At 36.3% G+C, this 22,356-nt stretch overlaps 4 protein-coding genes across 4 annotated transcripts; 3 read left to right on the top strand and 1 right to left on the bottom strand.

Moving 5' to 3' along the window:
- Window positions 1-741: 741 nt before the first annotated feature.
- On the top strand, window positions 742-8,702 carry LOC110868009. Its single transcript, XM_022117085.2, has 13 exons — window positions 742-984; window positions 1,107-1,265; window positions 2,322-2,573; window positions 2,654-2,773; window positions 3,316-3,396; window positions 4,144-4,239; window positions 4,369-4,464; window positions 4,537-4,590; window positions 5,111-5,320; window positions 5,763-5,888; window positions 6,373-6,438; window positions 6,540-6,839; window positions 8,020-8,702. The coding sequence occupies exons 1-13, from the start codon at window positions 922-924 to the stop codon at window positions 8,494-8,496; spliced, it is 2,100 nt and encodes a 699-aa protein (XP_021972777.1). The 5' UTR covers window positions 742-921; the 3' UTR covers window positions 8,497-8,702.
- A 363-nt stretch (window positions 8,703-9,065) lies between these two features.
- Window positions 9,066-10,817, bottom strand: LOC110868010 (monothiol glutaredoxin-S6). Its single transcript, XM_022117086.2, has 4 exons — window positions 10,577-10,817; window positions 9,572-9,645; window positions 9,356-9,454; window positions 9,066-9,268 (listed from the first exon to the last, which is right to left on the bottom strand). Exons 1-4 carry the CDS (start codon window positions 10,768-10,770, stop codon window positions 9,213-9,215), a joined length of 423 nt encoding a protein of 140 aa, XP_021972778.1. The 5' UTR covers window positions 10,771-10,817; the 3' UTR covers window positions 9,066-9,212.
- Window positions 10,818-15,507: 4,690 nt separating this feature from the next.
- Window positions 15,508-17,424, top strand: LOC110866293. Its single transcript, XM_022115505.2, has 2 exons — window positions 15,508-15,700; window positions 16,898-17,424. The coding sequence occupies exons 1-2, from the start codon at window positions 15,629-15,631 to the stop codon at window positions 17,294-17,296; spliced, it is 471 nt and encodes a 156-aa protein (XP_021971197.1). The 5' UTR covers window positions 15,508-15,628; the 3' UTR covers window positions 17,297-17,424.
- Window positions 17,425-18,040: 616 nt separating this feature from the next.
- LOC110866622 (protein FAR1-RELATED SEQUENCE 5-like) lies at window positions 18,041-20,504 on the top strand. The gene is made up of 3 exons (XM_022115764.1): window positions 18,041-18,076; window positions 18,150-20,399; window positions 20,475-20,504. The coding sequence occupies exons 1-3, from the start codon at window positions 18,041-18,043 to the stop codon at window positions 20,502-20,504; spliced, it is 2,316 nt and encodes a 771-aa protein (XP_021971456.1).
- Window positions 20,505-22,356: the final 1,852 nt, after the last annotated feature.

Raw genomic sequence — 22,356 nt, 5'->3', positions numbered from 1 at the left:
CCTGTGGTTTGGTCACTTTTGCCACTTTAATCCAAAACTCAAACTTTTTGCATCTGGGTCCCTGTGGTTTCAGTTTTATTGCCATTTTGGTCCAAAAATGAAATCAGGTCATATTTAACTTATAAAATCCTGCTATTTTGTCATTTTCCGCTGAGGCAAAATGATCATTTCTCTTTTATAAATAAATACCATATTTTATAAGACAAATATGACCTGATTTACCCCTGAGGAAAATGACAAAATTGCAGGATTTTATAAGACAAATATGATCTGATTTCATTTTTGGACCAAAATGGCAATAAAACTGAAACCATAAGGACCCAGATGTAAAAAGTTTGAGTTTTGGACTAAAGTGGCAAAAGTGACCAAACCACAAGGACCAAAATGGCAGTTTACTCTAAACACAAACATAACTGACATAAAGGCTTAACCTCTATTCTTCAATATAATATTCGACTTTGACCTAACCGTTCGAATGTTGTAACTGTCAACACACAAAGTATCACTTACTGGGCTGAATATTGTTAGTGTATCATAGAATAGACTGAAGTTTCATCCGGTTGAGCACAATATGTAGTGTCACCTACGCTCAGACGAACTCCATTTTACTTATGAACAATTGCCCATCCATATCGGTCCTAAGGTAGATATGACAAACCAAAACCTAGACAGTCTAGACCTTGTACTGAGCGGTCCGGTCCTCATTCCTCAAACTCTTTCCCTTTTGGTTTCCGGTTCGGGCCGTGTAGACCCGGTCTGCTAGTCTTTGACCGAACACTCTCGAAAGCGTCGTTAACTCGTTATGACGTTACCTCCCTGCAACTTTTCTTTTCTGCCATAGTTGTTCTTCAGCTAACCTTCATTTTACACATAAATCCACTAACTTAACCAAAATCAACACACAATCGCATCAACATCAACATGAGGAAGCGAGATTTAGCAATCCTGATGCTCGCCGCTTTCGCAATTTTCTTCTCTCTTCAGGTAAATCAAATCACCTCAATTGACACTGTTAATCGACCTAAAACCCTAGAAATTCATACTTGTAACTGAAATTAAACAATTATATGATTAATTCGTTAACTGATCTGTTTTTTTGACCCTAGCATGAAGGCGATTTTTCGTTTAAGGAGGCGTGGTATCATTTATTGGACGAGTATCCGATTAAGTACGAAGGTGAGCGTCTTCCTCCGCCAATTGTGACTGATCTTAATGGCGATGGGAAGAAAGAGGTGCTTGTGGCTACTCATGATGCTAAAATTCAGGTATTCTGATATTGAATTTAGGGTTTATGTTAGAGTAATGCTGAGAATTTTAGACACAGACCTGTTAACACAACACAGACGCATTCTTAACAGGTTTCGTGTTTGCGTATAACAGGCTTCGTGTCTTAAACATGTTAACAGGTCGTTTGGTCGTGTTCGTGTCTAGCAACTCAAGTCATCGTGTCATATCGTCATAGTTGTTAATGGCGAATAGCGACTAATAGCGATAAATAGCGGCGCTATTTTATAAATAGCAATACACTAGAAAATTGCTTTTAGAAAAATTTATATGTATATTATATCAAAATACCCTGGTGTATACGCTATTTTACATGTATATTTAACAAAAACCTAAAATCTAGCTATTTTATAGCTATGTATAAGCGCTATTTATATTTAAAAAAAATTGAAATCCCGCTTTTTATGGTTACATACCCTGTAGCGACCTCCGACCTATACGCTACGCTATTCGCTATAGCGACCATAGCGATTGTTATTGACAACTATGCTTATCGTGTCGTGTTTGACCTGTTATGCCAGCCCTATGTTAGAGGTTATTTAGGTGTAGATTTGAACTAAATGGATAGTTGATATTATTGCTGTTTTGGAGTTGGTGTGAACTGTGAAGCTACAGATACTTTTTGAAACTTTTAAATTTCAATCTGCAGCATTTACAACAAGAACCTGAAGTGTTATATAAATTAAGAAACTTATTATCATTTCAATATATATAGAGAAAAAGTGGATTAGGCATGTTTTCATTGCATTAACTTGAAATTCTCTTGACAATTAAGTGTGAAATTTACCAGCCTAATTTATAAAACTATTTCCATGATCATATATGTCATTTTGACTCAGATTTGTGGAAAAAGAAAACGTTGCTATTATATGATCAAACAAAACGTCACTTAATAAACATCAATTCATTAAAAGACAATTGTTTAAACAATGGCAACTAAAAGTCAATTTGATTCATTAGAGATAGCATTTAAACGTACAATATAGATTATCAATTTATCATGACATCTTGTACTTAGTTTTTTCAAACGGTTGTAGGTTTTGGAGCCTCACACTAGGCGAGTGGACGAAGGGTTTAGTGAGGCTCGTGTTCTTGCAGAGGTGAGCCTGTTACCCGATAAGATCCGGGTTGCTTCGGGCAGACGGGCAGTGGCCATGGCATCAGGGGTGGTTGACAGAACATTTAAACCTGGTCAAGTACAAAAACAGGTCTTGGTTGTTGTGACATCGGGCTGGTCTATAATGTGTTTTGATCACAACCTCAAAAAACTATGGGAGACAAACGTTCAGGTGAGAGCGTAAAGGGCAGTTTTGGAATATCATATTCTATGCTTAAGGTTGTCAAATATATAATTTTTTCTTTATTTCAGGAGGATTTTCCACACAATTCTCACCATAGGGAAATATCTATCTCTGTGAGTAATTATACATTAAAACATGGAGATGCTGGGCTTGTAATTGTTGGGGGACGAATGGAAATGCAGCCGCATGTATGTCTTGCTATCTTTTCTGCTCTTTGTACTTGGTTTTCATTAGAGGTGCAAACGAGCCGAGCAGCTCACCAGCTGCTCGAGATCAGCTCGAGCTCGAGCCTGGCATGTGAAGCTCGCCAGGCTCGTCGAGCCTTAGTATATTATTAGTTTTTATTAATATTTAATAACATTTACTCCTTATCTAAAGTTGTCTAGTAAACGAGCTGAGCCCGAAACTAAAAATAAGCTTGTTTAGTAAACCAGTCCGAGCCAAAGCTTCACAAATCGAGCTCCCGAGCCTAAACGAGTCTATTTTTATATTATTTTTATTTAGTATATTAATTAATAAATGATAAACGAGCCGAACCCGAGCTTGAGAAACTACCAACGAGCCGAGCTCGAACTTGAGCTCGAGCCTGGTCGAGCTCGGGCTCAGCTTGTTTGCACCCCTAGTTTTCATTACCTAACGTTGATATATACACTGTTAATTCATAATATTTGCTCATTTTTTTTCTTGGGTGTCTAATGATGAACATTCATTATATGTTGCATTGTTTCAGATGCATCTCGATCCTTTTGAAGAAATTAAAATGGCTGAGGAAAGTGCCGAACCACATAGAAGAAGCGCTAGCGAGAAAGAAGTAAGAAATTGCAAATTGGTTTTTGTATTTAGTTAGTTATTTAACCCGCCCCGCGTTGCGGCGGCACCATACGCAACGTGATAAGTTATAGAGTATAGACTACAATCAACCCAACTCATTTCCGAAGTAAATTTACGTTGAAACATATGGTAATCCGAATTCATAGCGTTGAATGAAAATGTATTATATTTGACCCGACTTGTTTCCAAACAAAATTTACGTCGAAATGTAGACCAACTCAGTGCGTTGGCGTCATACGTGGCATGATAAAGTATAGACTACAATTGACCCAACTCGTTTCCAAACTAAATTTACGTCGAAACGCATAGTAACTCAAATTTATACCGTTGAATGAAACTGTATTATATTTGACTGAATTTGTTTCCAAACAAAATTCACGTCAAAACGTAGTCCAACAAACATACATAATAATAAAACATTTCATAACTGACCCGACTCGTTCTCAAACAAAAATTACGTTAAAGTGTAGACGACTCGAATTTATACCGTAACGCACATAAAAATAAAAAGGTCAGAAATCAGTTTTAGGATAAACTCGAAACTTTAGAAACTTGAAGCGACATTTACAAAGTTAGAGGGTTACTTTTGACATTACAACAAAGTTTGGGGGTAGATTTGGTAGCTGGTTTTGCCACCGACCTTTGTTTTTAAAGTTATATATATAAATACCCTCGAATTTACATCTTTTGTTCTTATGTTAATAGAGGATAAAGATTTTGCATGTAGTCTGCAGATGTGTCGGGAGCTGTGGATTTACGCCATTTTGCCTTTTATGCTTTTGCGGGGCGAACGGGTACACTCCGCTGGAGTAGAAAAAATGAGGTAATTCGATGTTTATATTTTATACTGTTGATATGGGAATTTGTTTTTACTTCAAATTCATGTTAAGCGTGATAAGTATACTATCTTAAACCTTCTCCATTTACTAACAATTAATATATGTAATAATAGAAAATTGAAGCAGCTCCATCAGATGAATCGACACTAATTTCACAACATAATTATAAGCTTGACGTTCATGCTCTTAATAAGCGCCAACCCGGAGAGGTACTCATTTCACAACATAAGTTTGGTATACAAACATGATATTACTTTTAGCTGAACGTTTTTCAACTGTAGTTTGAATGCAGGGAGTTTAGAGAATCAATCCTTGGAATTATGCCACATCATTGGGTGGGTACAAACTACAAAGCCTTTGTTTTTAAAATTTATTTTTGAGTAAAATGCGATTTTCGTGCCTGAGGTTTGGCCATTTGCGAATTTCGTCCAAAGGTTTGTTTTTCCGCATCTAGATCCAAAAGGTTTGAAATCTTGCCATTTTCATCTGGCTCGTTAACTCCATTCATTTTTCTCCGTAAAGTCAGAGGTATTTCCATCCTTTTTGTTAACTTAAAGGGCAATTCGGTCTTTTACACTTTATGTAAAAAGACCGAATACCCCTGAAAAAGACCGAATTGCCCTTTAAGTTAACAAAAAAGACGCAAATACCCCTGACCCAACGGAGAAAAATGGATGGAGTTAACGAGCCGGATGAAAATTGCAAGATTTCAAACCTTTTGGATCTAGATGCAGAAAAACAAACCTTTGGACGAAAGTCGCAAAACTGGTCAACCTCAGGGACGAAAATGGCATTCTACTCTTTATTTTTCAATTTTTCTCTTTTTCACCAGCTGACAAGTTCCGTCTCGAGCAGGATAGGCGGGAGGATACACTGCTAAAGCTGGCACATTTTAGGCGGCACAAAAGGAAGGCGGTGAAGAGAACACCTGGAAAAGCTTCAAACTACCCGTTCCACCTCCACAAGCCAGAGGAAAACCATCCTCCCGGAAAAGACTCAACCAAAAAGATTTCGAATTTGATCGGAAAAGCTGCAAATTTTGCTAATTCAGCCAAGAGTAAGAAGGTAAAATTCTAGTAGTGGTGTATTATTATATACAACATTTGAGGGTGCCTTATGAATACAACGTTTCAGTATTAATCCAAGTTGGTTTACGTTTCGACGTAATTTTTTCTCGGTAATGAGTTAGGTCAAATATAATACGTTTTCGTAAATATTTTTATGTATGTTTCAGTTGGTCTACGTTTTGATGTAAAAATTGTGTTCGGAAATGAGTCGAGTCAAATATTTGACGGTATAATTCGAATTACTTTAAGTTTCAACGCCGCCGCAACACGTGGCGGTTAGTAACAAATTACATGCAGGAATAGTATGCTTGGCCAGATATTTATGTGGTTTGGTGTAGATGTTCTTATTTGTTTGTGAAAAATTTGGAGCCATTTTTCTATGCAACGGATGGAAGTTTATTAAAGTTTTATTGATAGAACCCTTCTTATGGTTGATGCAGGCATCACCATATGTTCCCACAATTACAAATTACACGCAACTATGGTGGGTACCAAATGTCGTCGTGGCTCATGAAAAGGAAGGGATCGAGGTTTTGCATTTGGCGTCCGGTCGCACATTATGCAAGGTAAAACAGTTTTTTATTATCATGTAAATAACTAGCATTTTTTATAAATGTTTAAGATGGTTATTGTACAAAGAATATGGAAATGTTTTATATATATAGGATTAGCCGGTTAGGTTAAAATGAAAACTCCTATGAGTTGTGAGAACTTAGAGAACTCGGCCAAAACGAATGCCTTTTCAATTTACTTTTACCAAAAATCCTAAAAAAAATCAACTTTTCCAAAAAAAAAAAAAAAAAAAAGTTTTTGTTACCACCGTAAACAACCCTTACAGTGGGTGTAAATGCTGATGTGAGCAGCTTTTTACGGTGTAAAAGGCTGAAAACACCGCTCGATTTTTTTTTTTTTTTTTTTTGCAGTTGTGTTTGTAACATTTTCATTTACGTGTGTGTAAAAAATGGTGGCATTCAGGTATCATGGGTATATTAATTTACCAACCCCCGTATATTTCTATTTTTAATTAAGTTTGCAATTTTGTTCTTCTAGCTTCACCTTCTAGAGGGTGGCTTGCATGCTGATATAAACGGAGATGGAGTTCTTGATCATGTCCAGGTTTACACACCTTCGGTCAACTGCTTTTATTTTCTTAATTTATAAAAACTAAAAAACTTAACATTTATTTGATCTTTGCATAAATTTTGTGATGTATGCAGGCTGTTGGGGGGAACGGTGCCGAGCAAGCAGTTGTTAGCGGGTCAACGGAAGTGCTAAAACCGTGCTGGGCAGTTGCAACATCTGGCGTACCCGTACGCGAACAACTTTTCAATGTTTCCATATGTCATCACTCACCGTTCAACTTGTTCCCGCATGGAGAATATTCTAGAAGCTTTGGAAGAGCTCTAGATGTAAATTCACTCGAGGTAGCAACACCGATCCTCATCCCAACTAATGATGGCCATAACCATCGCAAAGGAAGCCATGGAGATATCATTTTCTTAACAAATCGCGGGGAGGTATATATCGTTTAATGTTTTCGTTTGGTTTTCTAGTAAACTAGACTGTTGCCATAGGCCGCACGTTGCGGCGACGACGCCTTAGTTGTTTATAGCTTGCGGCACCTTAAGTGATGCGTTAACCATATGAAAACGCGTGTTTCAACGTATCCGATCTAAAGCATTGCGGTTACAGAAGAAACGGAATCGAAACTGAGTTGGTTCGTTTAGTGAACGTTCCACCTAACTGCTACACCACCCTTACCTTTGCATCAAGACTTAGCGCCGTCAAAACGTACATTAACTCGAATTTATACCCTGGAACGAAAATGTATTATATTTGACCCGACTCATTTTCAAACACAGTTTATGTCAAAATGTAGACCAACCGAAAAAGTATGCAAAAATAAGCATGAAAACGTGTTATATATGACCAGAGTCGTTAAACGTGAATTTATACCGAGACGTACACGAAAATGTGAAAACGTAGACTAACTGAAAACATACATAAAAAGAGTTAATTGCCCGGATGGTCCCTGTGGTTTCACTTTTTTCACGTTTAGTCCCCATCTTTTGGAAATAGCAGGTATGCTCCCTATGGTTTGTCATTTTGTTGCTTGGATAGTCCCCTGACATTTACTCAGGGGACTATCCAAGTAACAAAATGACAAACCATAGGGAGCATACCTGCTATTTCGAAACTAACTGACATCTACTCAGGGGACTATCCGAGTAACAAAATAACAAACCATAGGGAGCATACCTGCTATTTTCAAAAGGTGGGGACTAAATGTGAAAAAACGTAAAACCACAGGGACCATCCGGGCAATTAACTCTACATAAAAATAAGCATGGAAACACATTACATTATATTTGACCCTACTCGTTTCCAAAAAAAAAAAAAAATTACGTCGAAACATGAATTTACAACGGGGGTAAATTTGAAATGTTAGAAACCAAGGGTTGAAAATGCCATTGTATAAAGTTTTTAGAAAGTGTATGGGGTGTAAATGTCAATTTCAATAGTTTAGGTGCTGTTTTTGTCAAGTTATAAACTTTAGAGGCTGTTCTGTTCTTTTGTCAGGGACTGTTTTTACCAAGTTGGAAACTTAAGGATTGTCTTGTATTATGGTCCACTGACCTTTTGTTTTAAGGTTATATAAATTGTTCGAATCTAAGGGGGTGAGATCACGTGTGGCAGGTAACAGCGTACACACCAGGTTTGCATGGACACGAAGCGGTTTGGAAATGGCAGCTGTTAACCGGTGCAACATGGTCAAACCTCCCATCGCCATCAGGGATGATGGATGCGGGTTACGTGGTCCCCACTTTCAAACCGTTCAATTTGCGGATGCATGATAATCAACATTTGATCTTAGCAGCGGGAGATCAAGAGGCTATAGTGATATCTCCTGGTGGAAGTCAACTGACGTCGATTGACCTTCCTGCACCGCCAACTCATGCGTTGGTTGATGCGGATTTTTCAAACGATGGGTTAACCGATCTTATTGTTGTGACTTCCAACGGGGTGTATGGGTTCGTTCAAACCAGACAACCGGGTGCATTTTTCTTTAGTACACTTGTTGGCTGCTTGATCGTTGTGATGGGGGTTATTTTCGTCACTCAACACTTAAACTCAATGAAGGGTAAACCTCGAGTTCCCTCCGGCCACATTTAAAGCTCACAATGCTGATTTTGAAAGATTGACAGAGTTGTATACAAAATCAACAATCCAAATGTTTTATTTTGGTAGAGGTCTGTTTATATATATTTTTTACTTTTTAAGTTGGGTATAAGAAGGCTTATGAGCTTGTAGAGTTGTGGTATACCGACGATTTTGTATTACAAATGTGACCGCCAGGCACACCACCTTTCTATCTCCAATGACCTTAACTTCCTACCACTGTCAGGAAACCGTCACCTTCTTGCCCATAGGGGCGCAGTCCCTCTAATTGATCCTAAAAGAAGCTTACGCTGCCAAAATCTCTGATCAACATCTTTGTTGATTCTTAAAACATGTGCGAAAAGTCGTGTATGTTCACGAAAGGAAGTGGTGGAGGTAGAGCGTCTTTCAATATTGTGGAGGTGACGTGGTGGTATTGGTGTCCAACCGCTCAAGATTCAGAAAGGATATGGTATCGTTGGTTCATTGGTGGCACGATTGTATCGATTCAAGAGTGTCGATTGCTTCATCTTACAAGTGGGAATGATTATGCCACCACAGATTCCGATTCTTACAACAAATAGTGAACCAAACGCGGTTTGTATAAGCAAACAGACATTAGCCTCCTTCGAGTTATGTTATTAACCAGTAAACGATTTACACTTTACATGTTATTAGGCAGAAAAGTTAAAGCTACATTAAAAGATAATTCCAACAGTTTTCTTTCATATTCAACAAGTACACAGGAGACCTTGCAACGCACCATTCTTGACAGCTACATCAAGATCTACAAGATATAAAATCAAGAAACCTTGATAATTAAACATTAAAGTAAACCAAGACCATAACTAAGAAAACAAGAAGAAAGGCTAACCGTCAGCGCCGCCAATATGCTGCCCGTTCACAAATACTTGAGGAACAGTGCGACGGCCAACCCGGTCAAAAAGCACCTCCTGGATTCTGCCCCCATCCTCTGAAAATAACGTCGGTTAAGGTGTTTGACCGTCAAAACATAATATTCTTCCTAGTGAAATCGGGACAAAGAAAACATTTCAGTTAGCAGCCAAAAGAAAGATTAGATGATAAATACCATGATGATCAAGCTCCACGACGTAAGGCTGCTCTTTTAGTCTATTAAAGACGCTTTTTGCGACCACGCAGTACCTGAACTCGTGACATATAACACATTAGACCCACCGAGCGTTCTCAAAGTTTTTAAAAAAAGATATGAGGATGCCGCAAGGAAGATAGAAGGCAGCATTATACACATCATAACTACTGATACATTAAGCATGGTGTGCTAGCTTATGATGTCTTAGTGATCAATCTTGGAAACCATTAACATGTTAAATATGAATATGCAATCGGTTAATAACTTTTAACGGAGGATTGTATACAATGCACAAACGCATAATAGAAAAATAAAAGCAAGAACACGAAAATTTACGTGGTTCGGATTCAATGTGAATCCTACGTCTATAGACTGCAACTAGATATTTTATTATGCTTAGTACAAAGATTACAATACATGACAGACATGGGGTATACATTGAAACAAAATTAGGTTTAATTAAATTGGGCCACAAGCAGTGGCGGAGCCAGAACGTTTTTCCTTTGGTATCATTTTTTTGATACCCGGTTTTGTGATAACCCAGACTCAATTTTTTCGCGTCGGGTCTTTTTTTTCTGATATAGGTTAAGAAAATGAAATAAATTAATTGAACATGAGCTATAATGATTATTTGAATTAAAGTTTAAAAAATTAGACATGGTCCTCTAATGATTTAAAATCCACTATTAAAATTAAATTGGGCTTACTTTTAAAATCAAGTAATTGGGCTTACTTTTAAATTATATTTTTTATTGTCTAAAACGTATATAAAAAACAATGTTGTGGCTTGAATCTCTTTTCTTACCATACTTTACCACAATGTGGCTCCGCCAATGGCCACAAGAAAACAATCATCGATCAAAACAGGATCAAAAGTATTCTAACCAACACAAACATCACAAGGAATATTAAATTTCCTAAAAAATATTCGCAGAATTAAGAAACAACATGAATGTTATAAAAATCGATTGAAAGAATACTAACGGGCATTGGGTTTTGGAGAAAATTACGATCCTGTTGGAGTAGATAAGGTTCTCAAAAAAAGCCGACGGAGACATCGAACCTACGACTTTCGTAGGTGCAAACATCATCATCATCAACAACAGCGTGATTCCGAGCGGTAAGATCCCGGATTTACGGATATTATTTGATCGGAACTCCATTGTCTTCGTCTTCATCTTACCCTTATTATTTCTGTTGCGTTTGCATGGGAAATTGGTGATTTAAAGAATTTATTGATATGGTGAATGGTCCACAATTTCTTAGTTTAATTTAGTGATATGGTCCACAAGTTGTTTGGGGTTCTAATTGTTTTATCTATAAATAGATTAGAGTATGCACAACGTGACAATGCGTGCATGCATAGGTTGCAAGTGTGGGTCCGGAAATCCGGATTTGAAAGTTGTATTAGTTATTAAATTAATTTAAGAGTAAACTTTCGTGTTTTGATCGTTTAAACGACTTTTTCCCAATCATTTAAAAACAATCATTTTTCTTTAATAATTTAATATATTTTTCTTATTTTGATCCCTGGCTCTAACTCTATTCAAATTGTTTGTTAACTAAAAGGGTATTTTAGTAACTTCTAGTGTAAAACTAAGAGTATTTTAATAAAACTACAAATAAAGCTTATATTATCTAATTCTAATAAAAGAGTCATATTAATGCCATATGCCATTTTCTCATCCAAAAATCATATTAAAGCCACATGGCATTTTCTCATTTAATTCACTAATAATATATATTTATATTTCATATGCATAAATATTATGATGCATACTAATAACAATAAATATGTCATAAGGTTTGTTTAGCTATTTCATATTTAGTAATTTAAAAGTTTAATATTTCTTTAAAGACAATAGAGATGTTTTAATTGAAAAAATAATAATTAAAAAAAGAAAAATAATAAATTATAACGATAATAAAACTGTCAAAATAATAATAATTTTTACATTTTAAAAGAATATATATAATACTGAATTAATTTACCCAATGAATTAATGTTAATTAAGAATATATATACATATATAAAGGAGGGCGGGGCACCATGCGGCTTCGACAAACATTCCATAAAATGTCACCTGATAATTCGTAATATAATTGAGCTTTTTAAATACAAGTGAATTTGATCTGTAAGCTTTTTAAATTTAATATGAATTCTAATTCTAATAAAAGAGTCATATTAATACCATATGACATTTTCTCATTCAATTCACTAATAATATATATTTATATTTCATATGGATAAATATTATAATGCATAATAATAATAATAATAATAATAATAATAATTATATTTTAGCTATTTCATATTTATTAATTTAAAAGTTTAATATTTATTTAAGGAACCGTTGTTATGTAAGGTTGGTTGGTTTCTAAAAAAACCAGTTTTTACGCATGACCAATAATATGTGGCATTATCCAGAGTAAAAAGTAGAGATGACTTTAAGCCATTGATACTTGCTGAAGACGGTTAAATTACAAACAAAACTACAAATGTCATGTATAAAAAAGTGGTTAGGAATTTATAAATGTAATGTCTATCTTGATTTTAGATTGTTTAATTTATTAGGAATAATTCATTTACGTAAATTGGTTTACATATTATAAAATTACATTATTTTTATCTTCAAATCCGTGTAGTACTCGGGTTTATAAACTAGTATATATAATAATATGTAACAGAACTCATAAATAATAAGATCATCTCTCTCTATACCCTCTGTCTTCTCTCTCTACACACACTCTCTCTCTTCTCTTCTCCATCACTAACAACCACCACCACCAACCGTCACCACCACCGTGCACGCCCCCACCCGACCACCACCTTGAATCAGCCGTCGGTAGTCACCGCCACCACCAAGAATCACCACCTCGTCGTTGCTACTACTAGCACCATAAAAACACCAGAACTGAGCCAAAATCCAGAAGAAATTTGAACTGATCTGTCGAAGAGGTTTCAGATCTGCCACCACCACGCTAGATCTAAAAAGGAATTCAGACTTAACTCGTCGTCGATTTCCAGATCCTGGATGAAGGGGTAACCAGAACAAATTTGGTGGGTGATGGTTGTGCTTTTGTGAGTGGTGGTGGTGGCCAGGGGTTGTGGCTGATGGTGGTGGCCGGGGGTGGTGTCTGAATGTGGTGGGATGTGACGTGTGGTGGTTAGTGGGGGTGAGAAAGGATATTGTTTCCGTTGATAGTGTGGGGTTGGCGGTGGTGTTTGGGTGGCAACGACGTTTTGATGGAGGTGGGCAGGTTGTGGTGGCTGGTGGTGGAAGCTGGTAGATAGAGGGGTAGATGGTGTGGAGTTGGAAGAAGTGATGGTTATAGTGGTGGTGGTTGGGTTCTAGTGATGTGGGTTCAGGTGGGGTGGCGACCGGTGGTTGGTGGTGGTGGTTGGTGATAGAGAATGGAGAGATAGATCATGTAGAGAGAAAGAAGAAAGAGGAGAGAGCGTGTGGATGACAGTGATGTGTGTGTATGTATCATAGAAATATATTTACAAGTAAAGTACTAAAATGCCATTACTTTTATTCTTAAAATTATCAAAATGTCCTTTTAGTTAACAGATATTATGGATGAAGTTAAGACCATGGAGCAAAATGGAAAAAACATAATAAACTATTGGAGGAAAATAACCGTTTTTAAATGATTGAGGCATAACCATTAAAACGGCCAAACCAGAGGGAGCAAAACGAAAATTTACTCTTAATTTAATATTTTTTTAATGTGTTTTTGAAATTTTTGTGTCGTAGAAAAATTAAGGTTTTTTAAGGAGGTTTGGAATCCGATGTGGCTTACTGCGGTGGAGATTTATGACGTGTAGCATTGTGGATGCTCCTATAAAGATTACTCGAGTTTCTTAAAGCGTCTGATTGTGTCATGTACACATTCAAGACAATTTTCACTTTCATTAGTTATAATCCCTATGGGTTTATAAGTTTTAATGAACTTAAGATTGGTGATAGCTGAAAATGGATCATCATAATCAAGAGTTCAACACCATGAGTTTGTTTGGAGTTTTTTTTTTTTTTTTACACTATTCGTGTTTTATAATCAAAAATCAAGTTGTGGTAAGATTAACACTAGCCTTAAAAGTTTTGTTAGAAAACTTTTATAAATTAAATGTGAACGCATGGTCTAAGACCAAGCGGTATGGGGGTCGGCTTAGGCCCGGCGATGCCCGGCGTCGGTCCCCCACACCGCCCCCCTCGCCCCGTCGTGTGAAACCCGGCTAGTCTAAGACGATGATGACGGGCCCAATTCTTTCTCTCTCTCTCATCTTTGTCTCTCCTCTCTCTCTATCTCTCTCTAAAATCAAATAAAGTTTTATATTTTTTAATTGTTGTGAGGCCCCATCCTCCACCCTCTTAGGTTCATCCCCTGCAAGCCCCTCCTACGTGACACTAACGTATCGACCCATCCTCATGGGGATGAGCCTCTCATACCCACTAGTCTAAAAGGTTAATTATTTAGGGTGAGAGGGCACTCCCCTCTTAGGGGAGTCCCCTCTCTTACGCACACCTAATCCGTTTATGCCACGTCAACTCCCCTCGCACCCCAATTTGATGGCGGCACTCCCCTCTTAGTGGAATTGTTTTTTTATTCAAAAAAAAAGTAAAAGTTTTGATTGGTTGAAAATGAGGCTGGCCCCACCATCTCATCTCTCCCTCTTCGGTGACTTCACCCCGACCCACCTCCCCGATTGCCCTCCATCCGCCTTCGGCGGCACCCTCCCCGCTCGGTAAAACCGGTCCCCGCATGGGGTCACCGAGGGTGCCCCGGACACCCTTACATTTAAATTATCTGTGTCAGCCTTATATGGCCCCACTAGACAGTAATATGCCATCTCAGCAAATTCAATGTGAACGGCATGAATAAGAATATGCAAAATCATATAAATCGTATATTAACTTTGATTTTTTATTTAATTTAACTAGTTATTTATTTTACATTTTTTAAATATTATCGTTTAACCGTTTTCCTATCAACAATATATCTTATAAAACTTTGAGACTTCGTCTTTTATCGTGCAATTTTGATTAAATAAAACTGTGAGACTTCGTCTTTTATCGTGCAATTTTGATTAAAAAATCCAAATAAAAGTGAATTTCATGTCTATATAGCATCATTTGAATGATTCCGTCCTTGATCACATGTTTTTCGTCACCAAGTACCAAAAAAGTGCGATGATTATGATAAATTTCATACACATGTGACATCATTTAGTTGCTTTCATTATTTACGGCATAAATTTAGTCCGAAAATACAATTACAAACCGCGATTAAAAAAGTTCTTGAAGAACTATTTATTTTAAATCACTTATCAACTAAACTTTTATAGAAAGTGATCCTTTCTCATACGACACAAATTAAAATTTATTCAACGGTCATAAAGATAATTCATACAATCAAAGTGCCTGATTTTTGTCACTCAATTGCAAATCATTTCTTGAGCTACATGTGCCAATGAACTTGTGCTCCAGTGGTGGAAAGTGCTTGAGTTTTCAAATGAGGCTCAAGTTCGATCCCCATTCAATGCAAGTGAGGTGGTAAGGTTTACCCACCTTGGTGGGGTTCCTGACTGGGGTCATGGGTTCGAGCTTGGCAGTCGGGATTAAGTTTCCACAAGGTGCGAGGAAGGGCTCTGCACTGCACTCCCCCTCATTCGAACCCGGGTGACTGTGCTTTCGATAAAAAGATTGAAGCGCAGTCGGTAGTGAGTTTCCAATCGATCTACACATTAAAAGAAAAAAAAAAAAAATTCTTGAGCTACATGCTGTCATGTATTGCTGGATTTTCTTTAGAAAATCTCTTTACTTAAAAATCTGCATTAATTCCAACAACTTTTAAAAAATACAACAAAATCTTTAACATTAATTACAACAAATTCAAAACCTGCATCTCCTCTCATTACAAATAAGGGGTTTTGTTCAACACAAACATTACCTACCTTTTGCACCATTTTCACCTTCAAATTCATCTTCAATCAATAGAGCGAGAATTTAGGGTTTTTGTTCGTTGGAGAAGATGACAACGCCGGATTTTGTTCATTCTCCATGGACTCCTGAAGACGATCAGCTGCTCAGGACTTCTATTGAGGTTTCGATACGTTTCTGTAACTGTTGTTGTTTTTAATTGATATTTTGTAGATTTTCCACATGTATGTTTGCAATATATGTTATTGTTAGGAGATGTTTTAGGCCACGGTTTGTTAGATTAGATTTGATGAAATTAACATGAACTTATAAGATTCACAATGGGTAACAAAATCTGTTTTCGTCGGTTCGATTCTGATAAGTTCATGTTGGTTGCATACGATAATCAAGTAAAATGTAACTCGGTTGACACAAAAATATGTGTGTATTTTGTTCATAGAAGTTAGATTAGGCTATAGGTTGGTGTAACATGTAACTCGGTTACTACAAAAATATCTGTTTATTGTGTTCATAGAAGTTAGATTCATCTATATAAGTTGATGCATATATATGTGTATTTTGTTGCATAGAATGATTGGTTACGGGGCTAAATATATGCATATATGAGCTTATTCGAGTGTGTGTAAGTGTGTTATGTTTGTGAGACATATATGCTTTCTTTTTGGCTTTGTGTAATTATATGGCCTTGAGTTTGAAATGTTGTTTTATCTTGATAAATGAAAGAGACAAGGCCTGGTTGTATGGATATGAAGTATGTTTATACTTTATAGGCATATTGTAATCTATAACTCAACTGAAATGTGGATCTTTTCTAGCATGTTTAAAGTATTGATGTCAAATGCGGCTTCACATGTGGTAATTGTGTGATGAATATTCACATAAAACCATGTGTTATGGGTTTACAAGTTTTAACCACCACGTCATAAAGTTTATGGCATATCAATGTCATGTAAGCATGAGCTTCCACTCACTTTTTTTCATGTTTAGTGTGTAATGGCTTTATAAGTTTTGACGATCCACCACCCATTTAAAATAATAATAAATCTAATAAACTAAAAGTAAAAAAAAAGAAAGAAGAAATATGATTGGTGAAAAAAGGTTAGGACCCATCAATCACACCTTCTCACGCCCGTTAACAGCATAACCAAGTGCCCCATAAGCCCCCTTAGGCGGTGTTTCACGCCCCATAATTGAATATGTAATGCTCGAATTTTGATTTTTGACCACTTATGGAACCAACATGATTTGTATATGTATGCTTCAAGTTCTATCCTTGTGCCTAAACCTAATATTTTCCATTTGTGCATCTATATATGAGTGCATCTTATCCTTCTATTTTTGTGCCTTTTTCTTCTCACAGGCTGGATTTTCTCTAGCAGCACTAACTAACGGGGCAGTAAAGTTTTCTTGTAAATTTACGCTTCGCGAAATTCAAGATCGCTGGCATTCTCTTCTCTATGGTACTCCTGATGACTCCCCTTCACAAAATGAATCGATGATGAAAAATGCGACATGCATTGATGAATCGGGGCCATCTGAAACTCCTCTTATTGAAAAACTTACCGAAAATAACACAACAGTTTGTGGAGTATGTGGAGGGAAACACCATTTTAACCCCCCTATTTCAGATGGTAGCGCGTCTCTCTGGAGGACCATGCAAGATATTCTTGCACTTGATATGCCAGTTGATGAGAACAATGCAGAAATTCAACAGGTTGTAGAAGAAGCATTAGCACTCCATGATGATAAGAGTTTGTGAGGGCTAAGTTGATGGGGGCCATGTTATCATGGAGTAAACTGAATTAGAAGCATTATGGGAGGTGAAGATGATCAAACATCATAAGACTATGTGTGATAGTTTGTTACTTTTTTTTTTTTTTTTTTTGTCAGACCATTTTTACTTTTTTTTTTAAATCATTGCATCTTGTTTTGGTTTTACAAGTTTTCATTGCACCTCAATTTTTTAAATAATTACCTAATTATTTAAAGGTTATTTTTTTGTATTAATTGAACTAAACAAATAAAATGAAAAAGTGCATTTAAAAAAAAAAAACCATAAAATTTAAAAGGGAAAAGTGAATATGCAGCTGTTAAGCACCCAACATTACATGTGAAAATATCAAAACTACGTAGTTTTGATTATAAGTTAAAAAAAAAAGATTTTCCTTCTTTTTTTTTTTCCTATTTTCCCTCCATTAATTTAGCAAAGTTTGATTTCCCTGATTCACCACTCACATCAACCAAACCACGTCCAGACTTCCATTCAAGAAATTCTTCCTCAATTTACAATCGATCAAAATCCGAAGAGTTGTCCATCAGTCGATCAAAAAGTAAAGATTGAGACGTTTTGATAGAAATCTTCAAGTTCAGCACTATCCATCACGTTTTGATTGTCATCAATTATATGTAGAAAATACGTACTCTGAGCAAATTGATCAGCCTATCACAAGTTGATCGGATTAAGATTTTTACATCTCAAGATCTTTACCTCTCAAACAATTTAATGGCTTCAGTTGATTCTCATCAATCCGGTTACCAGGTTAGTATGAATCCGAACATTTCCCAAATTAGTCAATGAGTTAAAATTGATTTATTTTTTTGTGCTGAAATAGGATATACAAAACATGGCAGATTTACAACATCTATTTAATAAGGAAGCTGTTGAAACAAAACAAATCAATTGTTCAGATGTTGAAATAGAGGATCATAATGATGTAAACATCGATCTTGGGCTTGGGAAAGATGAAGATAATAATGTAGTGGGAACGGTTTTCGCTAGCCCTGATGATGCATATGAGTTCTACAACCGTTACGCCTTTTTACATGGATTTGGAATACGCATTTATACAGCTTTTAAAAATAAGACAACAAATGATCCTTATCGAAAGAAATATGTATGCAATAAACAAGGTTTTAAAGATTTAAAGTCTAATAGTTCTAGTGGGGATGTTAAGAAACGTCGCAGGGATTTAAGGACCGGATGTGAGGCATTTCTTCGAATTTCTAAAAGTAAAGATGGGACATGGTTTGTGGATATGTTTAATGATGTACACAATCATGAGCTAACTGTTACTCCGACCAAAGTAATGAAACACCGTTCTCATGCGAAGTTTCACCGCTCAATGGCCTGCAAATCTCTAGCGACGGAACTCAGTCAATCCGGGTTGAAACCTTGCCAAATCAAGAAGGTCATAAATACGATGAAAAGTCCAGAAGAAAATGATGTAACATCCAAACAATGTACTGACATCTTAGCTGAGCAACGAAAACAGTACAAAGGTAAGGAGTTTTATGGGCTCATTAAACATTTCCAAGATAAATTATTAGAAGATCGTAACCTTTATTTTGTTGTGGATTTGTCTAATGATGGGTCTCCAAGAAATATTTTCTGGGCTGACGGGAGATCAAGAGACTCGTATGTAAAATTTGGGGATGTTGTTGTGTTCGATGTCACGTACATGACCAACAAGTTTAAGATGCCATTTGCTCCATTTGTCGGGGTTAATCACCATGGCCAATCCATACTTTTTGGTGGTGCATTACTGGAGAATGAGAAACAAGAAACTTTTGAATGGTTATTTCAAAATTTCTTGAAGTGCATGTTCAACAAGTATCCGCACGCAATAATTACCGATCAAGATAAGGCTATTGGCAATGCAATCAAAAGCGTTTTTCCAAATACTCGACATCGTTACTGTTCATGGCATATTAAGAAACATGAGATCGAGCATCTTCGACCACTTACAAATCGTTGTAGTGAATTTCAAATGTTATATAATCAATGGGTAAAAAGTGATACAGTCGAAGAATTTGAAACTCGTTGGAAATTATTATGTGAAAAATATAATTTTGAAAGTGGCAGTTGGATAACAGAGATGTATAGCCAACGTAAATATTGGGCTAAAGCCTTCTTAAAAGACTGTTTCTTTGCTGGCATGACAACAAGCGGGAGAAGCGAGAGCATTCATTCCTTTTTTGATGGGTATGTAAATTCAAAGACAATGCTGAATGAATTTGTAATCCAATATGATAAAGCTGTTGAGGCTCGACGAGCTGCTGAAGAAGATGAAGACTTTAAGACCATGAACTCGAAGCCAACGCTTTCTTCTGTTAATCCAATAGAGGCAAAAGCGAGTTCGCGTTACACTAGAAAGTTGTTTGATGTATTCATGAAAGAATGGACCGAAGCTACATTCAATTTAAGTCATGAGAAGGCAAGCAAGAATTTGGACGAAATAGTATATAAGGTTGGACAATTGGATATTGCTAAAATATATTGGAGAACTGTTAAATTTCGTCTCTCACCAAAGATAGATGTCACATGTTCATGTGCAAAGTTTGAAACATATGGGATATTGTGCAAGCATATCTTATATATCTTGAAGAAGAAGCATGTTGAAACTCTTCCTGATCATTATATTTTACCCAGGTGGACACTTGATGCCAGGCATAAGTTGGATAATTGCAATATTGGGCTCGAAGATATACATGGTAAAAATGAAGTCAGTGCATTAACGTTATGGTGTGTTCAGTCAAATTTCAGAAAAGCAATCGAACATGCACGAGACTCCCTGTTTGAGATAAAGAAACTAAATACCTTACTGGTTAAGTTTTTAGATGAACAAAGTATTCCAACGAAGTCTAAACAGTTAGAGATTGCATCACAAGATTCTAATATGGGAAGTTCACAAGTAAACATGATGCCGCAAATTTCTATTCGGGATCCATTAGCTCCTGTTAATACCAAAGGTCGTCCTAAAAATGCAACTAGAATCAAATCTTCACTTGAAGCACCAAAAAAGAGAACTTGTTCTTACTGTAAGGGAAAGGGTCACTACATCAGCGGATGTCTGAAAAAGAAGGTAAGAGTATTGTATATGAGTATTTAATGGCGAATTTTATGGAAATGTAATACTCATATTTATTTGTTTCAGCAGGAAGATGCTTTAAAGGCGAAAGAAGGATGATGTGTGAATTTGCTTGAAGACTTACTTGTTTTGAAGATCATGTGTGATGCTTACAGTTGTTTGAATAAAGTAGATTTTTTATTTGAAACTTGAAGTCATTCTATGTTGGAATTTCTAACCCACTATTCAATTAGTGGGGGTTTTTTTATGAAAATGTTACAGTGATTTGCCTTGATTTACTTGTGAAAATATTACAGTGCTTCTGATGAACTTAAATGATATAAAAAAGAATTGAAGTACTTGATCAAAATATAGCGAGTTCATGTTAAATGGTTAAATAGCGAGTTAATGTTAAACTGGTCCAAATATAGCGAGTTAATGTTAAACTGGTCCAAATATAGCGAGTTTATGTTAAGCGGGTCAGAATATAGCATTCTCGTTAAACGGGTCAAAATATAGCAAGTTAAGCGGGCCATTTATCCCTAGAAACAAAAACCGAAAATATGTTAGAACTCGTAGTTGAATTCTACAGACTCGAATCTACGGACTCCAATTGCCTCGAAAGGGACTGAAACGTATCTGTTTGCAATCAGATTAGCATCACTCTTTGAGGATTTTTATCAAACACCTGTTGTGCGTTGTACACGAGTCATGCCTAAATTGCAAACATCATCCAGAAAAAGGTAATGCTAACTAAGTTAATCTTTAAAAAAGTCAAACCTTATTCAAATTTAAGGTGCTTACACATATAGGGCTGATGGTCAAAATCTCTCAATGACTCTCTGACCACATATATGCACAACATCAAAGAAGTTGTAATGGATATTTCCCCCTAGAAATAATAAACACCAGATGGGAATTAACTCAATAAATAACTTAAAACCACACTACCATCTTTAATTACCTTGCACTTTGATAAACACAGCAACCACAAAAGTGGGTGGAGACATTCCCAAACATTCAACGAACTGGAAGAAAATGATATTTTTTTTAAATTGATGTAGATCGATTGGACAGGTAATGAAGAACGAATGTGTTGTAGCTTGAACGATTTACGTAATCATACTTATATCTCCTCGATCGACAAATTAAATGGGGAAATCAAAATTTATAGGTTTTAGTTGAGGTACGATACTAGATGTAGGTTAGTTTTTCAAGGAATAAGGATTTATAATCAAAACTACGTAGTTTTGATATTTTCACATGTAATGTTGGGTGCTTAACAGCTGCATATTCACTTTTCCCTATTTCTAATTATGATAATAAGTTTCACAATAGCCTTGAAGGTTTATGCAAGAAAACTTTTTTAAAGATTATTTTACATTTAAACTTATATGGCCCCACTAGGCAGTAATATGATAGGTCGGCTATTTATAACAATTTTTGGGACATGCTTACGGACCGTAAGCCATATCCCTTACGGTCCGTAAGGGACACCTATTTATCATAGGTCGGCCACGGTTGGGACTAGCTATGCTGAATCAATTAAATTAACCAATCAGCTTCCTATAATGATTATTTTAGATAATCGTCCAACTAGGGTTTACCCCCTTTGAGTTTTAGGGCCCCTGATCCTGATTCTGATTGTTCCGGAACTTTTAGGGTTAATGGAGAATTACTTGGGTGTCTCAGCTATGGTTTCCTTATTGACTTATTATCATCCTAAGTATTGATTTTAGTGAGAGTTGTTACATCCTCCCCACCTTAAGAAAAATCTCGTCCTCGAGATTTACTGAAATAGATGAGGGTATTTCCGCTTGCCGTTTCGACTGTAAAGATTTGTCTAGAACCTTCCCTAATTTCTATTTTCTTGGGTTTTTCGAGAGGTAAAACGTTGAATTCTATAGGTTCTTCTATGTTTGGTATATACATATTGAAATCTCTGGAAACTTCTACTCTTACTGGATAGAGA

Source organism: Helianthus annuus, chromosome 7 (genome assembly GCF_002127325.2).
Source record: "Helianthus annuus cultivar XRQ/B chromosome 7, HanXRQr2.0-SUNRISE, whole genome shotgun sequence".
NCBI lineage: Eukaryota > Viridiplantae > Streptophyta > Magnoliopsida > Asterales > Asteraceae > Helianthus > Helianthus annuus.
This window is presented reverse-complemented; position numbering and strand designations above follow the sequence as displayed.

Bases quoted from the DNA above. Each gene is read 5' to 3' on its own strand.
- LOC110868009 (XM_022117085.2), top strand. From the start codon at position 922: ATGAGGAAGCGAGATTTAGCAATCCTGATGCTCGCCGCTTTCGCAATT. The intron at 2,574-2,653 runs GTGAGAGCGTAA...TCTTTATTTCAG, and splicing joins TATGGGAGACAAACGTTCAG to GAGGATTTTCCACACAATTC. The intron at 5,889-6,372 runs GTAAAACAGTTT...TTGTTCTTCTAG, and splicing joins CCGGTCGCACATTATGCAAG to CTTCACCTTCTAGAGGGTGG.
- LOC110868010 (XM_022117086.2), bottom strand. From the start codon at position 10,770: ATGAAGACGAAGACAATGGAGTTCCGATCAAATAATATCCGTAAATCC. The intron at 9,646-10,576 runs GTTAGTATTCTT...TCACGAGTTCAG, and splicing joins TTCTCCAAAACCCAATGCCC to GTACTGCGTGGTCGCAAAAA. The intron at 9,269-9,355 runs GTTAGCCTTTCT...TATATCTTGTAG, and splicing joins GCATATTGGCGGCGCTGACG to ATCTTGATGTAGCTGTCAAG.
- LOC110866293 (XM_022115505.2), top strand. From the start codon at position 15,629: ATGACAACGCCGGATTTTGTTCATTCTCCATGGACTCCTGAAGACGAT. The intron at 15,701-16,897 runs GTTTCGATACGT...TTCTTCTCACAG, and splicing joins TGCTCAGGACTTCTATTGAG to GCTGGATTTTCTCTAGCAGC.
- LOC110866622 (XM_022115764.1), top strand. From the start codon at position 18,041: ATGGCTTCAGTTGATTCTCATCAATCCGGTTACCAG. The intron at 18,077-18,149 runs GTTAGTATGAAT...GTGCTGAAATAG, and splicing joins CTCATCAATCCGGTTACCAG to GATATACAAAACATGGCAGA. The intron at 20,400-20,474 runs GTAAGAGTATTG...TTGTTTCAGCAG, and splicing joins GCGGATGTCTGAAAAAGAAG to GAAGATGCTTTAAAGGCGAA.